This window comes from Macrobrachium rosenbergii, chromosome 47 (assembly GCF_040412425.1).
Source record: "Macrobrachium rosenbergii isolate ZJJX-2024 chromosome 47, ASM4041242v1, whole genome shotgun sequence".
Classification (NCBI taxonomy): Eukaryota; Metazoa; Arthropoda; class Malacostraca; order Decapoda; family Palaemonidae; genus Macrobrachium; species Macrobrachium rosenbergii.
The window spans coordinates 23620941-23648109 of record NC_089787.1 but is presented as its reverse complement, the minus strand read 5'-3'; the positions used below and the strand labels follow the sequence as shown (position 1 = coordinate 23648109).

Here is a 27169-nt window from a genome sequence, read left to right as displayed (position 1 = left end):
GAGTCTTCCAGGGTTTAGCCCACTTAGGATCTCGTTCAACTTTCTCAGCAACAACAACTGGTTCCTCTGGTTTGTCCTGGAATTCTGGATGAGTCTTCCACGGCTTTGCCCACTTAGGATCTCTCTCAAACTTCTCGTCAGCGACAGCAACTATCTCCTCTGGTTTGTCCTGGAATTCTGGATGAGTCTTCCATGGTTTTGCCCACTTAGGATCCCTGACTACCTTCACTATAACTGGTTCTGCCTCGGGCTTGTCCTGGAATTCCTCATGTGTCTTCCAGGGCTTTGACCATTTAGGATCTCTACCTGGAATTATTTTCTCTTCTACTACAGAGGCTTTCTCTTCTTCTTCCTCCTCCTCCTCCTCCTCTTCATCATCTTCCTCTTCCTCTACATCTACAGCTTCTTCCTCATCTTCCTCATCATCTTCCTCATCGTCCTCCTCTTCCACACCTTCTTCCTCATCTTCCTCATCCTCTTCCTCATCATCCTCCTCTTCCACAGCATCTTCCTCATCTTCCTCATCCTCTTCCTCATCGTCCTCCTCTTCCACACCTTCTTCCTCATCTTCCTCATCCTCTTCCTCATCTTCCTCGTCTTCCACAGCTTCTTCCTCATCTTCCTCATCCTCTTCCTCATCATCCTCCTCTTCCACAGCTTCTTCCTCATCCTCCTCATCCTCTTCCTCATCTTCCTCCTCTTCCACAGCTTCTTCCTCATCTTCCTCATCCTCTTCCTCATCTTCCTCTTCTTCCACAGCTTCTTCCTCATCTTCCTCATCCTCTTCCTCATCTTCCTCTTCTTCCACAGCTTCTTCCTCATCTTCCTCATCCTCTTCCTCATCTTCCTCCTCTTCAACAGCTTCCTCATCTTCCTCATCCTCTTTCTCATCATCCTCTTCTTCCACAGCTTCTTCCTCATCTTCCTCATCCTCTTCCTCAGCTTCTTCCTCATCTTCCTCATCCTCTTCTTCATCCTCTTCCTCTTCCACAGCTTCTTCCTCATCCTCTTCTTCATCTTCCTCTTCTTCCACAGCTTCTTCCTCATCCTCTTCCTCATCTTCCTCTTCTTCCACAGCTTCTTCCTCATCTTCCTCATCCTCTTCCTCTTCCACAGCTTCTTCCTCATCTTCCTCATCTTCTTCCTCGTCTTCCTCTTCTTCCACAGCTTCTTCCTCATCTTCCTCCTCTTCCACAGCTTCTTCCTCGTCTTCCTCATCCTCTTCTTCACCTTCCTCTTCTTCCACAGCTTCTTCCTCGTCTTCCTCATCCTCTTCCTCATCTTCTTCCTCTTCCACAGCTTCTTCATCCTCTTCCTCATCATCCTCCTCTTCCACAGCTTCTTCCTCACCTTCCTCATCCTCTTCCTCCTCTTCCTCCTCTTCTACAGCTTCTTCCTCATCTTCCTCATCATCTTCCTCATCTTCCTCATCCTCCTCGTCATCTTCCTCTTCTTCCACAGCTTCTTCCTCATCTTCATCATCTTCCTCATCTTCCTCTTCTTCCACAGCTTCTTCCTCATCTTCATCATCTTCCTCATCTTCCTCTTCTTCCACAGCTTCTTCCTCATCTTCCTCATCCTCCTCGTCATCTTCCTCTTCTTCCACAGCTTCTTCCTCATCTTCTTCATCATCTTCCTCATCTTCCTCTTCTTCCACAGCTTCTTCCTCATCTTCTTCATCATCTTCCTCATCTTCCTCTTCTTCCACAGCTTCTTCCTCATCTTCATCATCTTCCTCATCCTCTTCCTCATCTTCCCCTTCTTCCACAGCTTCTTCCTCATCTGCCTCATCCTCTTCCTCATCTTTCCCCTCTTCCACAGTTTCTTCCTCATCCTCCTCATCCTCTTCCTCATCTTCCTCTTCTTCCACAGCTTCTTCCTCATCTTCCTCTTCCTCTTCCTCTTCCACATCTTCCTCATCTTCCTCTCTTCCTCTTCCTCTTCCACAGCTTCTTCCTCATCTTCCCCATCCTCTTCCTCATCTTCATCCTCTTCCACAGCTTCTTCCTCATCTTCCTCATCCTCTTCCTCATCTTCCTCTTCTTCTACAGCTTCTTCCTCGTCTTCCTCATCTTCTTCCTCGTCTTCCTCCTCTTCCACAGCTTCTTCCTCATCCTCTTCCTCCACAGCTTCTTCCTCATCTTCCTCATCCTCTTCCTCATCTTCCTCTTCTTCTGCAGCTTCCTCCTCATCTTCCTCATCCTCTTCCTCATCGACCTCATCTTCTACAGCTTCTTCCTCATCTTCTTCATCCTCTTCCTCATCTTCCTCGTCTTCCACAGCTTCTTCCTCATCTTCCTCATCCTCTTCCTCATCTTCCTCTTCTTCTATAGCTTCTTCCTCATCTTCTTCCTCATCTTCTTCCTCATCTTCTTCCACAGCTTCTTCCTCATCTTCCTCATCCTCTTCCTCATCTTCCTCTTCTTCCACAGCTTCTTCCTCATCTTCCTCATCATCTTCCTCTTCTTCCACAGCTTCTTCCTCATCCTCTTCCTCATCTTCCTCCTGTTCAACAGCTTCTTCCTCATCTTCCTCATCCTCTTCGTCATCCTCCTCCTCTTCAACGGCTTCTTCCTCATCTTCCTCATCCTCTTCCTCATCTTCCTCCTCTCCCACAGCTTCTTCCTCATCTTCCTCATCCTCATCTTCCTCTTCTTCTACAGCTTCTCCTGCTTCCTTGACTTCTGCAGCTTTCCCTCCTTCTGCTGCGCCTCCTTTATCTACTTCCTCATCCTCATCCTCTTCTACAGCTTCTCCTTCTTCCTCCTCGTCCTCTTCTTCATCTTCTTCTTCTTCTTCTTCTCCATCGTCAACATCTGGTTCATCTTCGTCGTCCTCATCGTCTTGCGACGCTTCTTCTTCGTCATCCACTTCGTCTTCTGCGTCTTGTCCCTTCAAGACGGCGACTTCTTCTTCGTCATCTTCTTCATCTTCATCATCATCATCATCACCATCAACTTCCTCAAGGCCCTGGTCACTATCACCGGCCGCTGAGTCTAATAATGGAATGTGAAACTGATCATGAGTAGAACTGGAATGTTTCTCAGTCACTTATTAAGGAGAGAGAGAGAGAGGGTTGGTGGGTTGAGGTTTTCGTCATTAGGTTCTTTAGTTTGTTAAAATGATTAAAATTGAAAGTTCTAGGCTATTGCAAACCTTCTTCAGGAGTTGTTCTTGGGGTAATGATAGTATTTTAATTATTTTTTTTGTTTGGTTCTAAATCCCGTTGTTTTGATTGGATTTAAATCCCATTGTTTTTGTTAAATTAAATCCTTTTGTTTTGATTAAGTTTGATCCTATTGTTTTGATCAATTCAGTCCCATTTGATTAAGTTAAATCATTGTTTCGATTAGGTTAAATCATATTGTTTTGCTTAATTTGAATCATATTGTTTTGATTTATTCAGATCATATTGTTTTGATTAAGTTAAATCCTGTTGTTTTCCTTAAGTTGTATCCTGTTGTTTTGCTTAGTTTAAATCCTATTGTTTTGGTCAATTCAAATCCCATTGTTTTGATTAAGTTAAATCATATTGTTTTGCTTAATTCAAATCATATTGTTTTGATCAATTCAAATCATATTGTTTTGATTATTTCAAATCCTATTGTTTTGATTGATGTTATTAAACAAATACAATTTTGTTTTTGTTTTAAAGTTATAACAATAAATAAAAAAATCTTGACTCAATAAACAAAAAGAACTTTCAGTGACATAAATGTACTTAACCTCAAATTGTTGCAAAATAACCAAATCTCTTTTCAAAACATGTCAGAAAATCAGTGACTTTAACAAAAGGGTTTTTTTAATAATATAAATTAATCATAATTAACTCCTGAAGTAAGCTCACTTTCATTCTAACTGTCATGTTCTACAGTAGTAGTATTAAAGTAGTTTAACCAGACCACTGAGCTGACTTTCAGCTCTCTACAACACGGTTTTCTGCATCTTAAATACTAGTAGAAGCACTCAATCTAGATTTTCCATGTTACAGACACTACGATTATTAATCAACCAATCACAGATAAGAAATTAGAATTAAGTCTGTATCACAACATCTTTGTTAGTGTTCAGTTGTTCTGTTCCGTTCGAGTCCTGGTAGACCAGCTTATGATGTGTGTCTAAAGTTAATTCAATTTTATTCCAAGTATGAGTTATGTTTCACGTCTCGCTTTCAAAGGTAAAACTTTGGATTGAGTTAGTTGTCTAAACGAGATTAAGGCACGCAGTATATTTGTTTTCATTTCCTGCTGGAATTTGTTCAGTGTAATGTAATATAATGTATTCCAAGGGTCCCTGAATTATACGACACATGTATATTCAGTTCGACACATAAAATAGTACCTGCTAAGTCTTGTTGGTAATTTCACTCAGTGGTGTATAATTCTATAGGAGATTTTCATGGCTGTTTCTGAATTTCTATCAGCGTTGCATATATATATATATATATATATATATATATATATATATATATATATATATATATATATATATATATATATATATATATATATATATATATATATATATATATATATATATAAATCAGAGAGAGAGAGAGAGAGATAGAGAGAGAGAGAGAGAGAGAGAGAGAGAGAGAGAGAGAGAGAGAGAGAGAGAGAATTCAACCATGGGCACAGAATTTTGCAGCGTAAGTTATATTAATAATTACGGCTACTTAAAAAAAATGCCCCAGAGCCTTTGCCTTATTCACAAGGCATCGTCAGAACTGTTGCTGTCTTGGAGAGAAAGACTGAAATTGACCTGTTTTTGCTGTTTTTTCATTATTTGATAGTTTTTCATCCCATTATCAAGGCAGGATACAAATATTTTTGAAAAATCCCACCCCAAACTGAATTCACTTCATCTCTGGTTTATACAGTATTTGTTACTGGCGTGGTTCTGTTTTCTAATGACCTCTGAAACAATGGAATACTACAGAGTGAATCAACCCACCCAGATCTCTCTACCTAAAGAGTGTCTTGATCTGTCACAAGCCATACCTGCTGCCTGCTTTGCTGGAGCTTCCTCGGCCACCACAGGGGCAGCTGGTGCCGGTGGGGCTGCCACAGGGGCTTCAGGCTCAGCGGCTTTGACCGGCTCAGGGGCCTTTGGTGGTTCAGGAGCTACTGGCTCTTCTACGACGACTGGTTCAGGGGCTGGTGGTGGTGGTGCTGGCTCCTCTACTACTGCTGGTGCTGGTGGCTCCTCTACTACTGCTGGTGCTGGTGGCTCCTCTACAGCTACTGGTGCTGGTGGCTCCTCTACAACTACTGGCGCTGGTGCTGGTGGCTCCTCTACAGCTACTGGCACTGGTGCCTCCTCTACAACTGCTGGTGCTGGGGGCTCCTCAACGGCAACTGGTGCCGGTGGCTCTTCTACTACTGCTGGGGCTGGTGGCTCCTCAACAACAACTGGCTCTGGAGCTGGTGGTTCCTCTACAGCAGGTGGAGGCGCCTCTGCAGGTGGAGCAGGCTCCGGAGCCTTGGCTTCCTTCACCTTTCCGCCATCTTCGACAGCCGCCGGCGCAGCGAGTTCTTCAGCAGTAGCTGAAAGAAGAAGGGAGCAGTCAGTGCACCGAGATTTACTGTACTGAGCATCTACACTACAAAAACATGTTGCAAACATGTCGTAAACATGTCGGAAACTTGTTACATACACACTTTAAACATGTTGAATACAAGTCAACGACTTATTGGTAGCCATAACAGTGCTTCAGATGACCATCCAGCATATGCCAAAGATTCGTTCTCCGCCTGTGGTCATTGATTAGTTTTCAACCTGTTTGTGATATGTATGTGATAAGTTACCAACATGTTGATGACATTTTTAGAATGGATGTACCTTAGTGACACTGAAACAGCAGTATAGACATTGAAGGAATAAGCGTTCCAGTTTCATTTAGGATAACAATTACTGGTTACTGATTTAAGCACAGTTGAAAGTACAGGAATCCTATGTCACAGATACTAATTGAAATAACAAAGATCTTATTTTTAATAAAGTTAGTTAAAAAAGCTAAGTTCCTCGTTCTCCTGAGGATATCCATGACTATGGAGTAACCTGGACTTGCGCACAAGTGTAAGATTCAAGATGTTACAAAGGCAATTCATTTACAAGAGGAGATGTCTGGTGTTGCGCTGCTATGGAGATGTGAAAGGCTAAAGTGACGTATCTTTTATGTCTTGTCTTCAGGAGTCAGTGACTTCATAAAACAAGGGACGACTGTTTTCTGTGTTAATGAAAGTTTTTTTTAGTCAGAGACACATGCAAAGCCATGGGGAATGCTCGTGCTTGTTAGTTACGCTGACATGCGCCCCGCTCAGTGGCCTCCTTCCTAACTAAGTTGGTTATTGGTATCCAGACCAACTTTACCATGTGTGATAGAACAACTGTCTTTGATTAAAATGATTATTGAATATCTTTTTGCTTAATTTTGATTGGGGTGATACTTAGATATCTTCCTATTTTCCTCCTGTTTAGACTGTGTTAAGACTGTATGTTGGTTTTAATTTATCCTTACGTTCACTAGGAGATCATCAGCTGGACACAATTACAGTTACGTCTAGAGTAATGATCTGAATAATCTGAGATTGTTGCACTCAACAAATGTTCAAGTCTCGTGTAGACTCTACATTTATTATAGAATCCTTTGACCAAGAGATCATCAACTGAACACAATTCCAGTGATGTCTGGAGTAATAATCTGAGATTTCTGCATTCAACAGATGCCCAAGTCTCGTGTAGAGCTTACATTTAGTCTAGAACCCTTTGAATAACACCCCAAATTCCACCATCAACCTCAAACCTGCCCCAGGACTAGCAACCGGGCCAAGTTAGATACCCCAAATCTGAATCAACACTTTACTAACCGCTCTGAGCTAATTCAGGAGGTGTCCCGCCCACGAAACCTACCGTAATCCAAGTGTTCCAGCGCCTCGGAGGGCGTCTCTCCTGCTACGATAGCCTTGGCAGCGAGGTCCCGGATGGTAGCGTCTATGTGGGGGCGGCATTCCGAGTACGAGGGGTTTTCACCTGCGGGCGGGAGACGGAGGGGTCGTTAATTAGAGAGGGCCAGGTACGGGTGTGTGTGTGCTGGTGGGTCAGAGAGAGGCACCATTAAGCAAGCTGAGTGAATGTCAGAAATTGGGCAGTGTTATTATTATTATTATTATTATTATTATTATTATTATTATTATTATTATTATTATTATAATAACACTGCCCATGGCATAATGCATATAGGTAAACAAAAGCCAAAAATGTAAAAAAAAAAGATAAAAATAAAAATATAAATTAAAACTAAACGTCATTATTATTATTATTATTATTATTATTTATTATTATTATTATTATTATTATTATTATTATTATTATTATTATTATAACACTGCCCAGAACATAATGCATTTAGGTAAAAAAAATTAGAAAGCTAAAAAAAATGTAAAACAGAGAGAATTAAAAAGATAAATCAAAACTAAATGCATTGGTGACAGAAAATAAATTCTAACAAAAAATAATCTGCCAAAAATAGTTGAATAAATGTACGGAATAAATAATAATAAAAAAGCGTGTTCGAATGCATTAATAAGACATTCCACGGGTGCAATTTCAGATGTGAAATATGTACAAAATCGTTCTGAGAATTCATGATATTTTGAAAATTTAATTTCCGGTATTTAAGCTTAAATGCTAGCTGGGGAATTAGTTAGGAGATAGTGAAGGATACTAAATAGTTAGAGGAAGTTTTATATATAAATATATATATATATATATATATGTATATATATATATATATATATATATATATATATATATATATATATATATATATATATATATATATTATATGTGTGTGTGCGTGTGTGTGAGTGTGTGTGTCTTTGAGTATATTTGTGTATATTAATACGCTTATGAAAATGTTAACGTATATAGGTAGTATATTTCCCTTGGGATCCTGTCATTAATTGTGAAATAACATACATTTAATTATGAATGTTTGCATATTCTAGGTGAATGGACATCTACACTCATTCACACACACACAAATATATATACATATATATACATACATATATATATGTATATATGTATATGTACATACACATACATAAAACTGCTTACGTATCCCAACGTCCCATTATGTATCACCCAATCCACGTCTGTCATTTTTATCTCTGAATACTCATATCCGCATCGATCTCGCGGTCTCCCGGCTCATCAACCTTTTCCAAGTCGTATTTGCCTTCTGGATAACTTTCAAGTCATCACCGAGTCCAGCCTAAAGAGAGAGAGGGAGGCAGAACAAAGCCTTTTCAGATGACGTCATCACAGAACAGAGCCTTTTCGGATGACGTCATCACAGAACAGAGCCTTTTTCAGATGACGTCATCATCATCATCTCGAGGTGGAGTTGGTGGGCGCCACTCGGATGTCCGGGACAAATAATGTTTGAGAGTGGCTGATGAGAAACGGAAGCGACTTTGGCTGGATTGCTGGATGGCTGGATAGCTGGAAGGATGGGTGGTCTCAGCCTTCCAGGAGGGGAGAGGAGAAGTTGTAATAATTTGCGTTCTTCTATGCTTTTGTTTACGTCCTCTGATTCGTGTTTTGATTTTTGTTATTCTTGTTTATTTATTAATTAATTCTGTTGGAATTTACGTATCTTCTTTTCTGTCATTTGATCATTCTATCGTCAAGTCTCAATTCCTTGAGTGTTGGCTCCAGCATTCGTGGAGCGAAAGAAGTGCCCCTAATTTTGACGTTCATTTCTTCTCTCATTTTTTAACCTGCCTTGTCTTCCTTCTTCTCCTTCATTTCTCTATTTATTATCTCATATTTCTACCGAGTTTCACGTCTTCAGTCCTTAATATCCTCATTTAGGAAATCACTTGCCTGTATCCCTTCTGAGAAGACACCAGGATCTAATTTGCAATCCCAGTCATGGATTTGATATGCTGGGGAATGGTAAAAATGAGTCTCTTAGTGGAAGGAATATTTGCGTCATGCCCTCCAGGGTATAAGGACATTCCAGTGAAAGATATTTCCGTCTGGAAAATATTTCCAGGAATTTTAAACGGTATTGAAGAACTGAAATTTTGTGGAAATTATTCTTCAGAGTGAGGCATCATCTTTCTCTTTATAATTTCTTATGAAGTTGAATTACGAAATTGGTAAGAAGGAATTTGGGTCCAAACTTCAATATTCACTTATGTCCTTCAAATGTTCAAGAGGAGATTAGGTATGAGGCAAGCAGCTACATCCCAAAAACCAACGCTTAGAAACCTACAACAGACCTGAGGAATCTACTGTGAGCGGCAAAATGTCACAGTGAGACCTGGAGACCCAACAAATACAGAATTTCAACACAATCAATGACGTCACGTGACGTCACGGCATCCCATTCACTTACCCTCACTAAACATTGTTTTCCTCGCCCCAAAATATAACCCGCTAATCCTCCCTTACGTATCAGGAATCGTTTCCCGAGATTGCCTGGAGTTTAGGAATGGTAGGAATGGGACCCTGGTGTTTAAAATTACCTGGGGTTTGGGGGGGGGGAGTTCTTAATGAGAGGGGCATCCCTGTGATAATGGACGGTGATTACCTGTTAACGGCGTCCCATTCCTGAAAGGGTGGAAGAAGGAGGGAGTCTGTGCTTGTTAGTGGGAGTTTGTCTGGAATAAATTGACTTTCGTGGAAAGAGTTTTGTTGATGATTTTGACGGTTTGAATCTCTCTCTCTCTCTCTCTCTCTCTCTCTCTCTCTCTCTCTCTCTCTCTCTCTCTCTCTCTCTCTCTCTCTCTCTCTCTCTCTCTCTCTCTCTCTCTACGTGAATTGCTTTTGTACACGAAGAAGTATATTTTTGTGTACACAAAATATTTAATAAAAGAATGGAGCCTTCTCTCGTTATAGACACACACACATATATATATACATATATGTATATACATAATACATATATATATGTGTATATATACATACACACATACATACATATATATTCAAGTACTTTACACCTGCGCGTATACAAGCGCCTGCGCGCCCGCACGCACAGAAAACCCGGAGCACAACGTACCCCAACCCCGCTGCAAGCAATAACACACACCCCTGTTGTAGCGTTAATACATTTAATTTGGGCATAACTCAAGGGGGCGAATTCAACCCCTCGTTTGTCACAAGTCCCTCCCCGACCCTTCAGTTATTTGCTGGGTGTGTATATTAAACAATCTACTCTGTCTATTTTGCATTTTTATTCTATTAAACGATCTGTCCTTCCTATTTTGATTTTATTATATTAACCTACTCTTTTTTTTATTACATTAAAAGATCTGTTCTGCTTGTTTTGATTTTTATTATATTAAATGATCTGGTCTGCCTATTTTGATTTTTATTCTATTAAAGGATCTATTCTGCCTATTTTGATTTTTATTCTATTAAATGATCTATTCTGCCTATTTTGATTTTTATTCTATTAAATGATCTATTCTGCCTATTTTGATTTTTATTATGTCAAACAATCTATTTTGCCTATTTTGATTTTTATTATATTCATCGACCTATTCTGCCTATTTTGATTTTTATTATATCAAACAATTTATTCTGCCTATTTTGATTTTTATTCTATTAAAGGATCTATTCTGCCTATTTTGATTTTATTCTATTAAATGATCTATTCTGCCTATTTTGATTTTTATTCTATTAAATGATCTATTCTGCCTATTTTGATTTTTATGTCAAACAATCTATTTTGCCTATTTTGATTTTTATTATATTCATCGATTTATTCTGCCTATTTTGATTTTTATTATATCAAACAATTTATTCTGCCTATTTTGATTTTTAGTTTTCTGTAAAAGAAAACTATTGTGCCTGCTTCGTCTGTCAGTCCGCACTTTTTCTGTCCGCACTTTTTCTTTTCGCCCTCACATCTTAAAAACTATTTAGGCTAGAGGGCTGCAAATTGGTATGTTGATCATCCACCCTCCAATCATCAAACATACCAAATTGCAGCCCTCTAGCCTCAGTACTTTTTATTTTATGTAAGGTTCAAGTTATCCATAATTGTGCTTCTGGCAACGATAGGCCACCACCGGGCCGTGGTTAAAGTTTCATTGGCCGCGGCTCATACAGCGTTATACCGAGACCACCGGAAGATAGATCTATTTTCGGTGACCTTGATTATACGCTGTAGCGGCTGTACGGAAAACTCGATTGGGCCGTAGAATCTTCTGCGCATTTTTAACTTGTTTATTATATTAAACAGTCTATTCTGGGTATTCTGATTTTTATTGTATTAAACAATTATTCTGTTTATTGGTACTTTTATCATATAAAACAATCTATTTTGTCTATTTTGAGTTATCGTGATTTGGGGGATAATATAATACAAATAGTTATCTATCACTTTTATTTGTTTTTTTGTTAGATGGTAGTTAAAGTCTCTCTCTCTCTCTCTCTCTCTCTCTCTCTCTCTCTCTCTCTCTCTCAATCTCCAGCTTTTCAAGCAGTTACTTTGAGCTATATATTTATGTACTTATTAATTTATTTGTTTATTTAATTATATATACTTCATTTTATCCTCATTTCATGCTTATTGCCCCTTTTTCTGGAAGTAATTTTAAATCATTTTCATTCTACTGATTCCCTCGTTCGCTCGAATTTCATTACGTATTTCCCATTTCTTCGTTATTTACGTATTTGTGTCTCTATATAATGTGACTCTCTTATTCTCCTCTTCTTATCTCCTCCGTTCGTTCTCCCCACTTACGTTCCGTTCTCCGTTTCCTCAGTGTTCTTTGTTTATCTAATTTATCAACGCTTTGTTGGGTTTACCCGTTATCAGTTATCGTCATTTAGTTCTTTATACGTTCATTACATACCCACCTTAAGCTTGTTGAAGTTAAATTACGGATGACGTGAGAAGAAGAAGGGGGAGGAGGAGGAGGAGGAGGAGGAGGAGGAGGCAGAGAAGAAGAAGAAGAAGAAGAAGAAGAAGAAGAAGAAGAAGAAGAAGAAGAAGAAGAAGAAGAAGATCAGCTTGAAAGAAGAAGAAGAATAAGAAGAAGAAGAAGAAGGAGGAGGAGGAGGAGGAGGAGGAGAAGAAGAAGATCAGCTTGGAAGAAGAAGAAGAAGAAGAAGAAGAAGAAGAAGAAGAAGAAGATCAGTTTGAAAGAAGAAGAAGAAGAAGATCAGTTTGAAAGAAGAAGAAGAAGAAGAAGAAGAAGAAGAAGAAGAAGAAGAAGATCAGTTTGAAAGAAGAAGAAGAAGAAGAAGAGGTGAAAGGAAGGAAAACACATTTCAGCGAAGAATAACATCAAAGGGAAACCTTTTCTTAAAAAAAAAAAATAGAAAAAGAGACCTGTGCTTATTTTCCAAGCGTTGGGGAACCTCTCGTGTTTTTTTTTTTTTCATTTCACGCGAGTGGCATTTCTTTCAGACAATGGGGCAGCATTCGACGAGGGGTGAACTTGAGAGGCTCTCTCTCTCTCTCTCTCTCTCTCTCTCTCTCTCTCTCTCTCTCTCTCTCTCTTTAGGTGGTCTGGGGAAGTCCTGTCTACAGAATTGTTGGAACCTCTAATTTATTTTTTTTTTCCACTAAAAGTGTTTGTGTGTGCAGTTGACGTAGGTAAATGATGTTCTTTTACTATAATGAGGTTGCTGTAAAACACACAAACATACACACGACACACAATCAAGTGTGGGACACGTATAAATTTCTGACTCACATCGGGATCGAACCCAGGTCTTTCAATTGAAAGGAAAGGCAATATTGCATACATATTTGTATGAATGTATATTCGCCATAGTTCGCGCAGGTCTCTAGTTTTAAACCATAGCAGTCTTTTGTTCGTATGTATACATGTTTGTTTATACATACGTTATGCTTTGCCCTCTCTTCTCTTATGTGTGTGTATATATATATATAATCTGTGATTGCAAACGTTCGTAAACACGCTTCTGAAAAAGTCAAGAAATGAAAACAAATTCACAGGTTGTCAAGGGAAGCTCGTGACGAGAAACAAACTTTAATTTTCCCAAGTTTATTTCTCTCTCTCTCTCTCTCTCTCTCTCTCTCTCTCTCTCTCTCTCTCTCTCTCTCTCTCTGTGCGTGTGTGGGGAAACTTAGTGCTTCCAAGCATAAGCTGCAAAGTTTCACAAGTGAATCCACATCCCAGCAAAGTGTCCAACTTTATGCAAATTACGAGGTACTTAGCCCTTCTTAAAATCCTTGAGTATTATTTCTGACACTTTAGGAATTTCTAGCGCGCTTGCTGAAGCAAATTATAAGTAAAATCTCAACATTTTAATTATATAATATATTTCATAGCAACACTGGGCACCGATGGAAATTCTTGCATATTTTTACGAGACTTTCATCAATTTCCTGACAAGAGATTTAGGGATGACCGTTTGTGTATTATTGGAACGCTTCGAGTTTGTTGATAAGGATTATAATAGATTCTTGATATGCTGTAATATTATTTGATGATGGAAGAAGTGTGTGTGTGTTATGGGACTAAGGAGTTAAATTTGTTTATTGTATTCAGTTAATTTGTTAATTATTCCCGTATGTTAAATCTCTCTCTCTCTCTCTCTCTCTCTCTCTCTATGAACAGAAATTTACTTTTCAAAATCCCCTTAACACTTCATGGTTTCTCTCTCTCTCTCTCTCTCTCTCTCTCTCTCTCTCTCTCTCTCTCTCTCTCTCTGTTGATGAACAGAAATTTACTCTTCAAAATCCCCTTAACACTTCATGGTTTCAACTTTCTCTCTCTCTCTCTCTCTCTCTCTCTCTCTCCTCTCTCTCTCTCTCTCTCTCTCTCTCTCTCTGTTGATGAACAGAAATTTTAGTTTTCAAAATACCGTTAACACTTCGTCAGAGAGAGAGAGAGAGAGAGAGAGAGAGAGAGAGAGAGAGAGAGAGAGAACATGAAACTGAAATGAGAAATGGCAATATGAAATAATCGTTAGGAACAGCAAACGGAATGATGATTTGAAGAGGCGTCCCACACATTCCACCTCCCAGATTAATAAAAGAAGAAGAAGAAGAAGAAGAAGAAGAAGAAGAAGAAGAAGAGAAGAAGAAGAAAAGAATATTTGGCACCGGAAGGACTTGGCTCCATTTCATAGACGAACCTCTTTATATATATATGTATTTATATATATGCTTTCTCCGACCTCATAAAACAACTCATTTTTTGTGTTTTATTTTGTTATTTTATTTGTGAATTTGACGGCTCAGCTATGCAAAGGGTGACCCAGACTAGAGTGAAAGAGGTGAAAAAGGTGAAGACACGACTCCTGTATCTGAGTAGGAGTGTGCGCAATGAGTGAAATAGCTAGGAGTGCATTAGAGTGAAGAGACTGTGACTCCATATGTAGGTTTGGGTGAATAGGAATTGAGTGAGGTGAAATATATAGTGGATTCTTATGAGTGAAAAAGGTGTGAAATATGGGGTGAAAAGGTGAAAGCTAGACTTAAGGGTTGTGAGTGCAAAAGCCTCTTCATCTTTTAAGCTCTCTCTCTCTCTCTCTCTCTCTCTCTCTCTCTCTCTCTCTCTCTCTCTCTCTCTCTCTCTCCTCACCAGTTCTATGCATTGAAATGTCCACAAAAGCCTCTTGACTTCATCTTGCTCTCTCTCTCTCTCTCTCTCTCTCTCTCTCTCTCTCTCTCTCTCTCTCTCTCTCTCTCTCTCTCTCTCTCTCTCTCTCTCAGCTGTATGTGTTACCGTAAGCGTATTACCTTTAACGGTAGTTATAAGTAATCCTAATCCCTAAGTTATGTAAGGTTTGGTTACCTTTTTTCCTTGGGGTTGAGGGGGGGAGTAGATTGGTTAGCTGCCAAATTCATTCCTTCTTAAATACCCTGAAACTGTTTATTCTTATTTACAATTTTTATATTTGTTTAGAAAACTCATATTGTTGTTCAAGTCCACATAATTCTGAAGTTACCATATACTCTGCTTATTCAAGTTTAACATTTTCTCTTGTTAAGTAATTGTGGTGTACTGGCTTTAGTAGATTTATTTTTCTTTATTATTAGATTTATTTTTCTTAATTATTAGATTTATTTTTCTTTATTATTAGATTTATTTTTCTTTATTATTAGATTTATTTTTCTTTATTATTAGATTTATTTTTCTTTATTATTTGGGTAATGGACGAATCCTGTCCTTTTCATTAATTTTGGTACATATTATTTTTTTCTATACGAATTATTTACCATAATATATTTTACCTTTTCTTTCTTCTTTATAATCCCCGTAGGGTAGTGTCGTCAGTGCACCTCATGCGGTGCACTGTAGGCATTACTTAAGGTTCTTTGCAGAGTCCCTTCGGCCCCTAACTGCAACCTCTTCCGTTCCTTTTACTGCACCTCCTTTCGTATTCTCTTTCTCCTAACAATTGATTCATAGTGCAACCGCTTTGAGGTTTTCCTCCTATTACACCTTTCAAACCTTTTACTGTCAGTTTCCGTTTCAGCGCTGAATGACCTCATAGGTCCCAGTGCTTGGCCTTTGGCCTAAATTCTGTATTCAATCTAATCTTTTATATAGTTCCTCTATCTGAATTATTTCCCGAATTTTATCTTACTCTGTGTCCTGTATTTTTCCTGCATGAATTATTTCCCGAAACGAATTTTTGACATTTTCTCCCTCGCGTATATTTTTCCCTATCTGAATTAATTCCCCGAGGTGTATTTTGCTCCTTTTCAATCTTCTTCAGTATATTTTTTACCCAAAACGAATTATGTTATTTCCCATAAAACATTTTTCCCTATCTGAATTACCTCCCAAAACATATTTTGCCCTCTCTCTCTCTCTCTCTCTCTCTCCTCCTGTATCAGAGTATTCCGTTACACCGAATTGGGTCTCTCTCTCTCTCTCTCTCTCTCTCTCTCTCTCTCTCTCTCTCTCTCTCTCTCTCTCTCTCTCTCCAATTTCCATCGCCTGAGGGGTTAAAGGTATTAGAGAATCATCCCCAGTTTTAAAGGCGCGTTGCCTTCTGTCAGCTGAAATATATATATATATATATATATATATATATATATATATATATATATATATATATATATATATATATATATATATATATATATATATATACAGTATATATATATATATATATATATATATATATATATATATATATATACATATATACATATATATATAGTTTGTTTTTTGTTATTTCACGATTTAGAGTTTTTTAGGATTTCATAAATTTTTTTTATAAATACTTTTATATTTTTTATGTCAGATTTCGTTCTCTATTTCGTATTGAGGTTTTTAGGTATTTCATCAGTTTTATGTTATTTTATATTTTCATATATTTTTATGTTTCAAGAATTAGCCAGTTTTTTTTATGTATTTTACGTTACTTCGCAATTTCAGATTTTGTATTCCGGTAATTAGACAATTTTTTTCATTTGTTTTTTCTTATGTTCCTTTCAATTCCAGATTGCGTTCCTATCATTCTTGCATTTTTTTTTTTTTTTAGTTGTTCTGTCATTCCCTATTCCATTTTGTCTATTTCGTTCATTCTTATATTCAGATTATCTCGTCTTGTGATTGTAAATCTCTCTTTTCTAAACCTGATTTGTATTTTGTTAAACATCTTGAGTATTCAGTTCATCAAACAATTTTTATACAATCAAAATTTCATTTTAATTCCACCCAAAACTGAACTCCGATCTAAGGATAAAACACACTTGTATTTTGTGTATGTATTCGTGTATATTTGTATTTTGCGTCCAATCATACTTCTGTAAAAGAAAATTGAGATAGCTTTATCTGAGAGAGAGAGAGAGTGAGAGAGAGAGAGAGAGAAGGCAACCCCAAATTGGGAGGAGGTCCACTTCGAGCGGCCAATATTCAGAAGATAAAACTTTTGAAAACCTAACCCGAAAACCTCCCTCCAGTTGGCCCTCGGTGTAAAGTTGATGGAATTCTATCAATAAGCAATTCTCTTTTTTTTTTTTTTACTTGCGCTCCGGGGAGTCGATTCACAAATTGAAACTCTCTTTAGACTTTTCCTTCAACTTCTGAAGTTTTGGGGGGAGTCTTTAATTTTTAAACTTCTGAATTTTAATCTTTTAAGGAACTTGTGGTATCATAATTAGTACTTGTCGTCTAAGGAAAGGATTGGAAAGGCTGTACAGTAAATCAAAATAAAAAATAATTTTCTTACAAGAACTGGTGTTCAAAATTTCACGTAGACGTTTCAAACTTGATCTCGGGTATTTTCACATCTGGTATGATTCGTAACTCTTGGGCGCAATCGAGTTTTCTGTACAGCCGCTACAGCGTATGATCAAGGCCACCGAAAATAGATCTATCTTGCGGTGGTCTCGGTATAATGCTGTATGAGCCGCGGCCCATGAAACTTTAACCAAAAGCCGGCACAATAGTTTTCTTTTACAGAAAAGAGGAGCTGACATCAAGTTCAAAATATCCCCGTAAATGGATCTTAAGGATATTTTCGATAAGTTCAAGTTCTTGTGTGCATTGGTCAAAGCAAATGTTGCCCACTTAATGCGTCTGGTTTATCTTCATGGACATCAGAGTAAAAGGTTTGCGATTGAGCTGGTAAATCCATCTCTCTCTCTCTCTCTCTCTTTCTCTCTCTTTCTCTCTCTCGTATATGTATATATATATATGTATATATATACATACAGTATATACACTTGTGCTAACTATACATATGTATACACACATTATATATATATATATATATATATATATATATATATATATATATATATATATATATATACGCACTTACACTTACAATGAGCTTATTTACACATTTACGTATGTATTCATGTACGTATGTTTGCAATACATGTGTTTATACATGCCAAAATCATGTATGGACATTTCACCCCACAAAAGTAAGAAAAAGTAAGAATTCAGCTGAAAAAAATTATAGCCACAAAAAATGAACCTCAGAAAATAATTCCAAAAGAAGAGATCAACTTCCTTTTTAGGACAGACAAAGCAAGCAGAGAGGGAGAGAGAGAGAGAGAGAGAGAGAGAGAGAGAGAGAGAGAGAGAGAGAGAGAGAGAGAGAGAGAGAGAGAGAAATACAATGTCAAGAATGTAGACCAGAAGTCGGAATGTGGGAATGTTACGGAATTCGTGCGACAGGTTTCGTCTTCTCTGGTGAATAGGACCTTGTCAGCTCCTTCTTCTTCTTCTTCTTCTTCTTCTTCTTCTTCTTCTTCTTCACGTAATGATTCGAAAGTGGGTTTTAATTTTTTTTCCGAGTTCGCGTGTGGTGTTCACTATCACGTTAAAGGATAATAATAATAATAATAATAATAATAATAATAATAATAATAATAAAATGTTTATTATTATTATTATTATTATTATTATTATTATTATTATTATTATTATTATTATTATTATTTATTCGTTATTCATTTGCCCTTCTTATTATCCTCGATATTCAGTAAAATAAATAAATAATAATAATAACAATAATAATAATAATAATAATAATAATAATAATAATGATAAAGTGTTTATTATTATTATTATTATTATTATTATTATTATTATTATTATTATTACTTATTCATCATTCATTTGCCCTTCTTATTACCCTCGATATTCAGTAAAATAAAAAAATAATAATAATAATAATAATAATAATAATAAAGTGTTTATTATTATTATTATTATTATTATTATTATTATTATTATTATTATTATTCATTTGCCCTTCTTATTATCCTCGATATTCAGTAATATAAATAAATAATAATAATAATAATAATAATAATAATAATAATAATAATAATAATAATAATAATAATAATAATAATAATAATAATAATCACAGCAAAAACAAAAACATCACATGTCTCCCATGTTACAGTTGTGTTTGTTTTTGTTTGTAATTAATCTCCTGCTTTTGTACATGTATAGAACGTGTACAAGTGTTTATCTGTGCATGGATATGTATAGAACGTGTATAAGTGTTTAGTTGTATATGTATATGTATATATATATATATATATATATATATATATATATATATATATATATATATATATATATATATATATATATATATATATATATATATATAGAATCACGCATACATATATTCAACAAAGTTACAATACCAAACAAGTAAAAAATGCGTCGAAGTTCTTCGGCGCAATTGAGTTTTCTGTGCAGCCGCTACAGCGTATAATCAAGGCCACCGAAAACAGATCTATTTTTCGGTGGTTTCGGTGTAATGTTGTGTGAATCGCGGCCCATTAACCTTTAACCACGGCCCGGTGGTGGCCTGTCCTATATCGTTGCCAGAAGCACGATTATGGCTAAATTTAACTTTAAAATAAAACACTACTGAGGCTAGAGGGTTGCAATTTGGTATGTTTGATGATTGGAGGGTGGATGATCAACATACCAATTTGCAGCCCTCTAGCTTCAGCAGTTTTTAAGGTCTGAGAGCGGAGAGGAAAAGTGCGGACGGACAGACAAAGCCGGCACAATAGTTTTCCTTTACAGAAAACTAATAAAACCATCACTATCCAGAGATTGTTATCACCATCACCGTTTGATGCAATGTAGAACAAATTTGCTTAACCAGAAAAGAGAATGATATGCTATATCCCCTGTGAGAGAGAGAGAGAGAGAGAGAGAGAGAGAGAGAGAGAGAGAGAGAGAGGAGGGCGGGGAGGAGGGGGGAGAAAGCTTCATATAAGGGCTGAAAGCATATTGTAAAGTTGGCAGCGGGCGCCATAAGCATTTCTGTCCTAAAAATATAACGCCTCCTCTCTTCCACCCCTTTTGACAGCTGACGTACGGGATGCGCAACTGTGGCTGGTTGGCTGGCCTCTCTCTCTCTCTCTCTCTCTCTCTCTCTCTCTCTCTGTGTGTGTGGTGAACGAATGATCTCATGAAGAAAGTATTTCATATAATGTTCTAAACAAATTTGGTGGATATCCATTGATACTGTGACGTTTGTGAATCTCTCTCTCTCTCTCTCTCTCTCTCTCTCTCTCTCTCTCTCTCTCTCCTCTTCCTGTTCCTCCTTCCCCAGTTACCTAGTCTTGCCAGAAATGTTCCTCACTAAATATCATATATCACTTAAAACTAATGTCATAATTTGCTGACTTTCATGTCTATATACACAAAATCTTTCTTCCCCGGCTGCTACCCACAACAGTAGACTAACCACACGGTCAATTAGTACAAAGGAATCTTCAGGAAACGGGCCTAATCTTTCCCTGTATACAGGAAGCCTTCATCAGCCTACCAGTTTACCTGTAGGCCTACATACTTACAGGTACGCCTACCTAAATTCCTTCCTTTCTGGCTACTAATTTTCAGGCCTACTTATCCAGATACCTTCCTCGCCTTCCTACTTACTGGTAAGATTGCCAGGTGATCTCTGTCCTTTCTCAGTTCACCGTATACTTGTGGATAATCGGTCTGTTTGTGTTAAACCCAATACCTGTTCAGTTCACGTATCATCTTCAGCATCCGTCCGTTTTAGCCCTAATACCTGTTCAGTCCGCGTACCGTTCTAATACTTGTAAATCTCTCGAAGTCTACTGACCTGATCACTGACCTACTTCGTTTCATGCCCACCTGCCCAGTGGGCAAACTATTTGAGGTGTCATTACTTGTAAAGTTGTATAATGATAGGAGAATCTATGTATATATAGTGATATAAGTTCATTGTGCCATTATTTTCTTAGGTTGATGACTCATAAATTACACATGTTGCGCTATTGTGGTTCCTAGGCCTACATTAGGCCTATGTTAGTTTCAGATGAACGAGGAATTGGCCTATATTTTGGCAGAGAGAGAGAGAGAGAGAGAGAGAGAGAGAGAGAGAGAGAGAGAGAGAGAGAGAGAGAGAAAGTAAAAAAATAGATAAGGTAATCATTATCATACATGTATGTATATATATATACATTATATATATATATATATATATATATATATATATATATATATATATATATATATATATATATATATATATATATGTATGTATGTGTGTGTATTACTGTGTATGACACACACACGTCCCAAAATACATGGTGAGAGAGTACGTCCTATTTCTAGAGCTGAGTATATTAGGCAACTATGTCACAGATAACTACAACTGGCATATATATGTGGGTCACAAAATTAGTTCTGACCTCTCAGCTTGACACGTCAAATGCTTCCGAGTGGGAGGGGCGATAATATATAAATATACATAATAAGTATTTTCTCTCGACTTTTATCTGGCTCTCATAAAGATTTCTCTCTCCTGATATAAGTTATGATAAGTCATGAATGCAAATTTCTCTTGATGAATGTCGTACAACCGGAACCTCACAGGTTCAAGCGAAGATGCAATGCATCCCTGCCCTAAAAAAGTGCCCATTTTATTTTGATAATTTCCTTACATTTTTATCTATTTATTTATTGATTTGCTCATTTATTTTTTCTTTTCTGATAACTGATCTCTGCTTTCTGTATTTCCTGTTGCTTTCTGTTACTTCTTTAAAGTGAACGCTGTGATATCCTTTGGAAGCTTGAATTTCAAGTCAGTGGACCCTTTGGTGGGCTTGTTCCATATGAACAGGGGTTTATCTCCTGAATAATAATAATAATAATAATAATAATAATAATAATAATAATAATAATAATAATAATAATGATAATAATAATAACAATAATAATATCAAGTCAGTGGCCCCTGTGGTGGGCTTGTTCCATATGAACAGGGGTTCATCTGAATAATAATAATAATAATAATAATAATAATAATAATAATAATAATAATAATAATAGAGTATTCCGCCATTGATGACATGAAGCTCATTTTGAGCAAATTTTGAGTTTAAATTAAACGCTCTTGAACTCCTGACTCGGAATTCAGTTTTCTGAAATCCAGTCGTTTTGCAATTCAAGAATTCAACCTCAGCGTTAGGCAACTCAATATTCAGCGCTCAGGAAATAGTTTTAAAACTCAAATTCCAGCAACAACTCAGTAGATCAAACTCAGTTTTTAGTAAAAAGCAAATTCTGTCATTGCATATAGTATGATATCTCCTGCAAAGGCTACATAAACATTATTATTATTATTATTATTATTATTATTATTATTATTATTATTATTATTGAAGAATCCACAGTGGTGTAAATATAAACATATATATACAGTATTTCTAAAAATATATTTACACATTTACACCACTGCGGATTTCTTCACCATTTTAGTGACTCATGCTATTATTATTATTATTATTATTATTATTATTATTATTATTATTATTATTATTATTATTATTATTATTATTATTATTATATACCAAATCAGTATCCCAAAATTAAGCAGTTTAAACTCAATTGTACTCAGTTATTTAAACTCAATCGGGTCTCTGGCGAGATTAAATGCCAGAATTTACGAGGATTTAAGTAAATCTGCCTTCGTGCTTTCTAATTACTCGAGAGAGAGAGAGAGAGAGAGAGAGAGAGAGAGAGAGAGAGAGAGAGAGAGAGAGAGAGAGAGAGAGAGACTTGGCTCAGGCACAGTGATGAGATCTTTGCTGAATCATCTAGAATTCAGACAATCTTCAACGAATTGTATACGTCCCAGAAATACTATATATATATATATATATATATATATATATATATATATATATATATATATATATATATATATATATATATATATATATATATATATATATGCAAGCTCATATTATTATTATTATTATTATTATTATTATTATTATTATTATTATTATTATTATTATTATTCAAAAGATTAACCCCTATTCATGTAGAACAAGCCCACTACAAGGGCCACTGACTCGAATTTCAACCTTCCAAAGAATATTACAGTGTCCGTTTGAAAGAGGTTACAGGAGATCACGGGAAACGCAGAAAGAATAGACCAGTCATTATAAAATAAAAACCAGATAAATTGATAGATCAACAGATAAATAGATCAACACATGAATTAATGATTAAAATCCAAGGTGAAATTTTTTTTTTACCCAACACGATTTAGTAGGCAAAAATGTCGTCCATTGTCGCAGTTTCAAAGCTACAAGTAAGTCCGCCTCCCCGTCAGAGATAAAACTTATATAACAAAATCTCTTAATATAAACATGAAAGAGATTTGCAAAGGATTTGCAAAGGCGTTAAAGACACGACGCGTGAAGGAAATAAGGTCGTATATTTGAACGAATAAGATCTCCTTGAAGAAAGTATAGAAATAGATCCCTTTGACCTGAGTGATAGATGAAATGAGAAACAAAATATCAAAGAGATAGTAAGAGAGTCAAGAGCCTTTGGTTTCGGGGGAAGAAGGACATTTGTTTAGACAAATAAATTAACTCTGTCTCGAGGAGATGAGAGAATATTTATTGAAACAGATAAAGATATGTGACTGATCTTAGGGCAACAAAGACACAGAAATATTTGGCTTAAGATGGAAGAAGCAATAAAATCAGGTGATTTAGGAAATCAGGACAATTTTGTGTCAACGATTGAAAATAAGATCTTTCACTCTCTGACTAAAGGTGGCATCTGTAGAAGAGATAATCAGTAAAAATAATCCTTAGGCCTCAAGGCAATAAGAAAATAAGGTTGGACTTGTAATAAGGAATCGAAGATACAGTCAGAAGAAAATGATCCTTAGGCCCCAGTGGAATAAGGACAGCTTTAGGTGTGAAGGATCGAAGTTAAGATTCTCTTAAGGCCACAAATCAATTTCGTGGGGCCCGGCCCGGCCGACCGTGAAGATGTCTTGCCAAGAAACGATTGCATCACGCATTCTTCCGAGTTTTCGATTCCTCCTCCTCCTCCTCCTCCTCCTCCTCCTCCTCCTCCTTGTCTTCTTCTTCCTTCTCCTTCTCCAACAACTTCTGTTCCTCCTCCAACTCCTCTTCCTCCTCCTTCTCCTCCTCCTCTTCCTTCTCCTCCTCTTCTTCCCCCCCTCCTCCTCCTCCTCCTCCTCCTCCTCCTTCTCCTCCTCTTCTTGCCCCCTCCTCCTCCTCCTCCTCCTCCTCCTCCTCCTCTTCCCGTTCTTACCCTTCTCCTTCTCTTCTTCCTCCTCCTCCTCCTCCTCCAACTCCTCCTTCTGTTCCTTCTCCAACTCATCCTCCTCCTCCTCATACTCTTCTTCCCCCTCCTCCTCCTCCCCTTCTTCCCGTTCTTCCCCTTCTCCTTCTCTTCTTCTTCCTCCTCCTCCAACTCCTCCTCCTCCTCCTCCTCACGATGGTGGTGACGAATTGCTATAATGAATGTCTCGAAAAGATGTCCCAGAAGTCTGAACTCATTTAAGAACTAGGGAGACTGATTTTAGTAAAATTTAATGAAAACTATCATAATCGTAATTTGGGATTTTGTAAATTCTCAGATTATTATATACATTGTCAGGGAAGAGTATGATGAAGTGTTATGATGACTATAATGAAAAATCCCCCAGGTTGTTCCATTAACAATCAGGCAGTAGGATCATATTTCCCATAATGAAACTGGGAATTTTGTATATGCTCAGATTATTATATACACAGTCAGGGATGAATATAATGAAATGTGATGAAAGTGTTATGATGATTATAGTGAAAGATGCTCCAGGTTGTTAGATTAACATTCAGACAAGAGATTCTTAATACTTCACATTACAAACATCATGATGATTACATGTCAAATGCTTCAATTTATTTCACTTTTAATTATGAGTTTGATGGTGGGATGCCTATCACATTTACATCGATTGCTTATGGAAAGAGCATTCTAATGTCCTTTTCTAGCCCGGGACCGAATAACGGAATTGAAAATGGAAAGATTAAGTACGAAAATAATTATTACAATAATCATCACACTAGAATAGCATGTATGACAAAATGAATAATTGTGGTGACCAGATTCTTATGGACTCGCATTTCAAGATATTTGAAAAATTTTATTGTTAATCCTTTGATTGTGTTCATTTTCTTTTTGTTTTTCGATTTCTCTTTTGTTTTCGCCGGAGGATAATTGGTCAGGGAAAACAAAAATAAACAAGTACTTGTTTTTGTCTAAAGAACTCATTGGAAAGACATTCATTGTTCTGGCTTAACTTGTCTGCCAGACAGACTTTATAAATAACAGGTAAATCGACAAAAATAAAAAACGTGTTAATAATGCGCCGAAGTTTCTTCGGCGCAGTCGAGTTTTCTGTACGGCGTATAATCAAGGCCACTGAAAATAGATCTATCTTTCGGTGGTCTCGGTATAATGCTGTTTGAGCCGCGGCCCATGAAACTTTAACCACGGCCCGGTGGTGGTTTTCCTATATCGTTGCCAGAAGCACGATTATGGCTAACTTTAACCTTAAATAAAATAAAAGCTACTGGGGCCGGAGGGTTGCAATTTGGTATGTTTGATGATTGTAGGGCGTATGATCAACAAACCAATTTGCAGCCCTCTAGCCTCGTTAGTTTTTAGGATCTGAGGGCGGACAAAAAAAGTGGACAGGAAAAGTGCGAACAGACAAAGCTGGCACAATAGTATTCTTTTCAGAAAACTAATGAATAAATAAATATATAAACGGATAAGTAAATAAAATTGAACAAACGAAGTAAAAATCTTGATGGGAAATGGAAAAATTAATTAAAATTGATAAGAATAGATAAATTAGATAGTCAAATTAGATAAACTGATTTCAGTACTTGCACACATATAATCAGTACAAAAGTTTAATAATAAGAAAAACAGAAAATATAAAAATAAGAATAAATACGATGAACAAAAACCAGAATAAAAACAAAATGAAAACAATAATGAATAGCCATTAAGCAAAGATTCAAAATTACCATCAGACCAAAATCTAAAAAAAAAAATTAAACAAACAGCATGACAAAAAATAAACAAACAACAAACGAAAAAAATCACTTAAGCATAAAAACTTTTTCAAAGCCAGCCCTTTGTCTGGAGATACGAGACTCTGATAAAGGTGAAACAAAGGAAAAAGTGACCATAGTAACTTAGCAACTTAAGCATCCGCCAATACTTTGTCCTTGTTGAGAGAGAAGACGATTCGCCGTTTTAGGAAAAAGAAATTTTTATTTTAACAGTTATCCGATTTTAGTTTTCTGTGAAAGAAAACTATTGAGCCAGCTTTGTCTGTCCTTCCGCACTTGATTCTGTCGGCACTTTTTTCTGTCCGCACTTTTTTCTGCCCGCAATCTTTCTTGTCCGCACTTTTTTCTGTCCGCCCTCAGATCTTAAAAACTACTGAGGCTAGAGGGCTGCAAATTGGTATGTTGATCATCCACCCTCCAATCATCAAACACACCAAATTGCAGCCCTCTAGCCTCAGTAGTTTTTATTCTATTTAAGGTTAAAGTTATCCATAATCGTGCCTCTGGCAACGATATGGGAAAGGCCACCACCGGGCCGTGGTTAAAGTTTCATGGGCCGCCGCTGCTCATACAGCATTATACCGAGACCTCCGAAAGATAGATCTATTTTCGGTGGCCTTGATTATACCCTGTAGCGGCTGTATAGAAAACTCGATTGCGCCGAAGAAACTTCAGCGCATTTTTTACTTGTTTTATTTTGTCTCGTGAAATTTTAAGTGAATCGTGAAGGACGTGAGTATGTAAATATTAAGTGTGTAAATGAGTATGTTAATGAGTGGAATAAAATGAGATGTATGTAAGGCGATAAACGAGTAAGTGGGAAATAAGTATAAAAAAGTAAATCAGAATATTTAGATAATTCCTGCATTCTTTCGTGCAAAGGAACAGAGAGAGAGAGAGAGAGAGAGAGAGAGAGAGAGAGAGAGAGAGAGAGATTAAAAACATCTCTCCATTTTTCTTATCTAACGGAGATAAGAAAAACTTAAGAGATAGATAGATACTCCAGATAGATAGATGAATGGATGTATGTATGAATGAATGAATGGGAAAAGGTATATACGACATAAAATCCTTGGCTGCCCATCCGTCGGACTCTAGAAATAAAAAAAATAATGTCAGAAATAATTATTTAGAAATTGATCATTCAATCTAATCGAGGACTTGGTGGAGGGGGTTGGGGTGGGGTGGAGAGGGAGGAAACTGATAAATAAATAGATATATAGAATTTATTGCTATTTCCTTTGCAAATTGGTCATATTCCGGCTTGTGTTTATGCAAAGCAGCAAA

General features: G+C 36.8%; 2 protein-coding genes across 2 annotated transcripts in view; one reads left to right on the top strand and one right to left on the bottom strand.

The window, feature by feature from the left end:
* Positions 1–27169, top strand: part of Hacl (2-hydroxyacyl-CoA lyase) — a 145541-nt gene that overhangs the window by 69496 nt on the left and 48876 nt on the right. The window lies entirely within an intron of this gene.
* Positions 1–27169, bottom strand: part of LOC136830656 (titin-like) — an 82262-nt gene that overhangs the window by 22501 nt on the left and 32592 nt on the right. The window contains 4 exon segments of the mRNA XM_067090261.1: positions 707–1468; positions 2101–2996; positions 5001–5546; positions 6913–7032. Of these exon segments, the coding sequence (XP_066946362.1) occupies positions 707–1468; positions 2101–2996; positions 5001–5546; positions 6913–7032 (2324 nt within the window).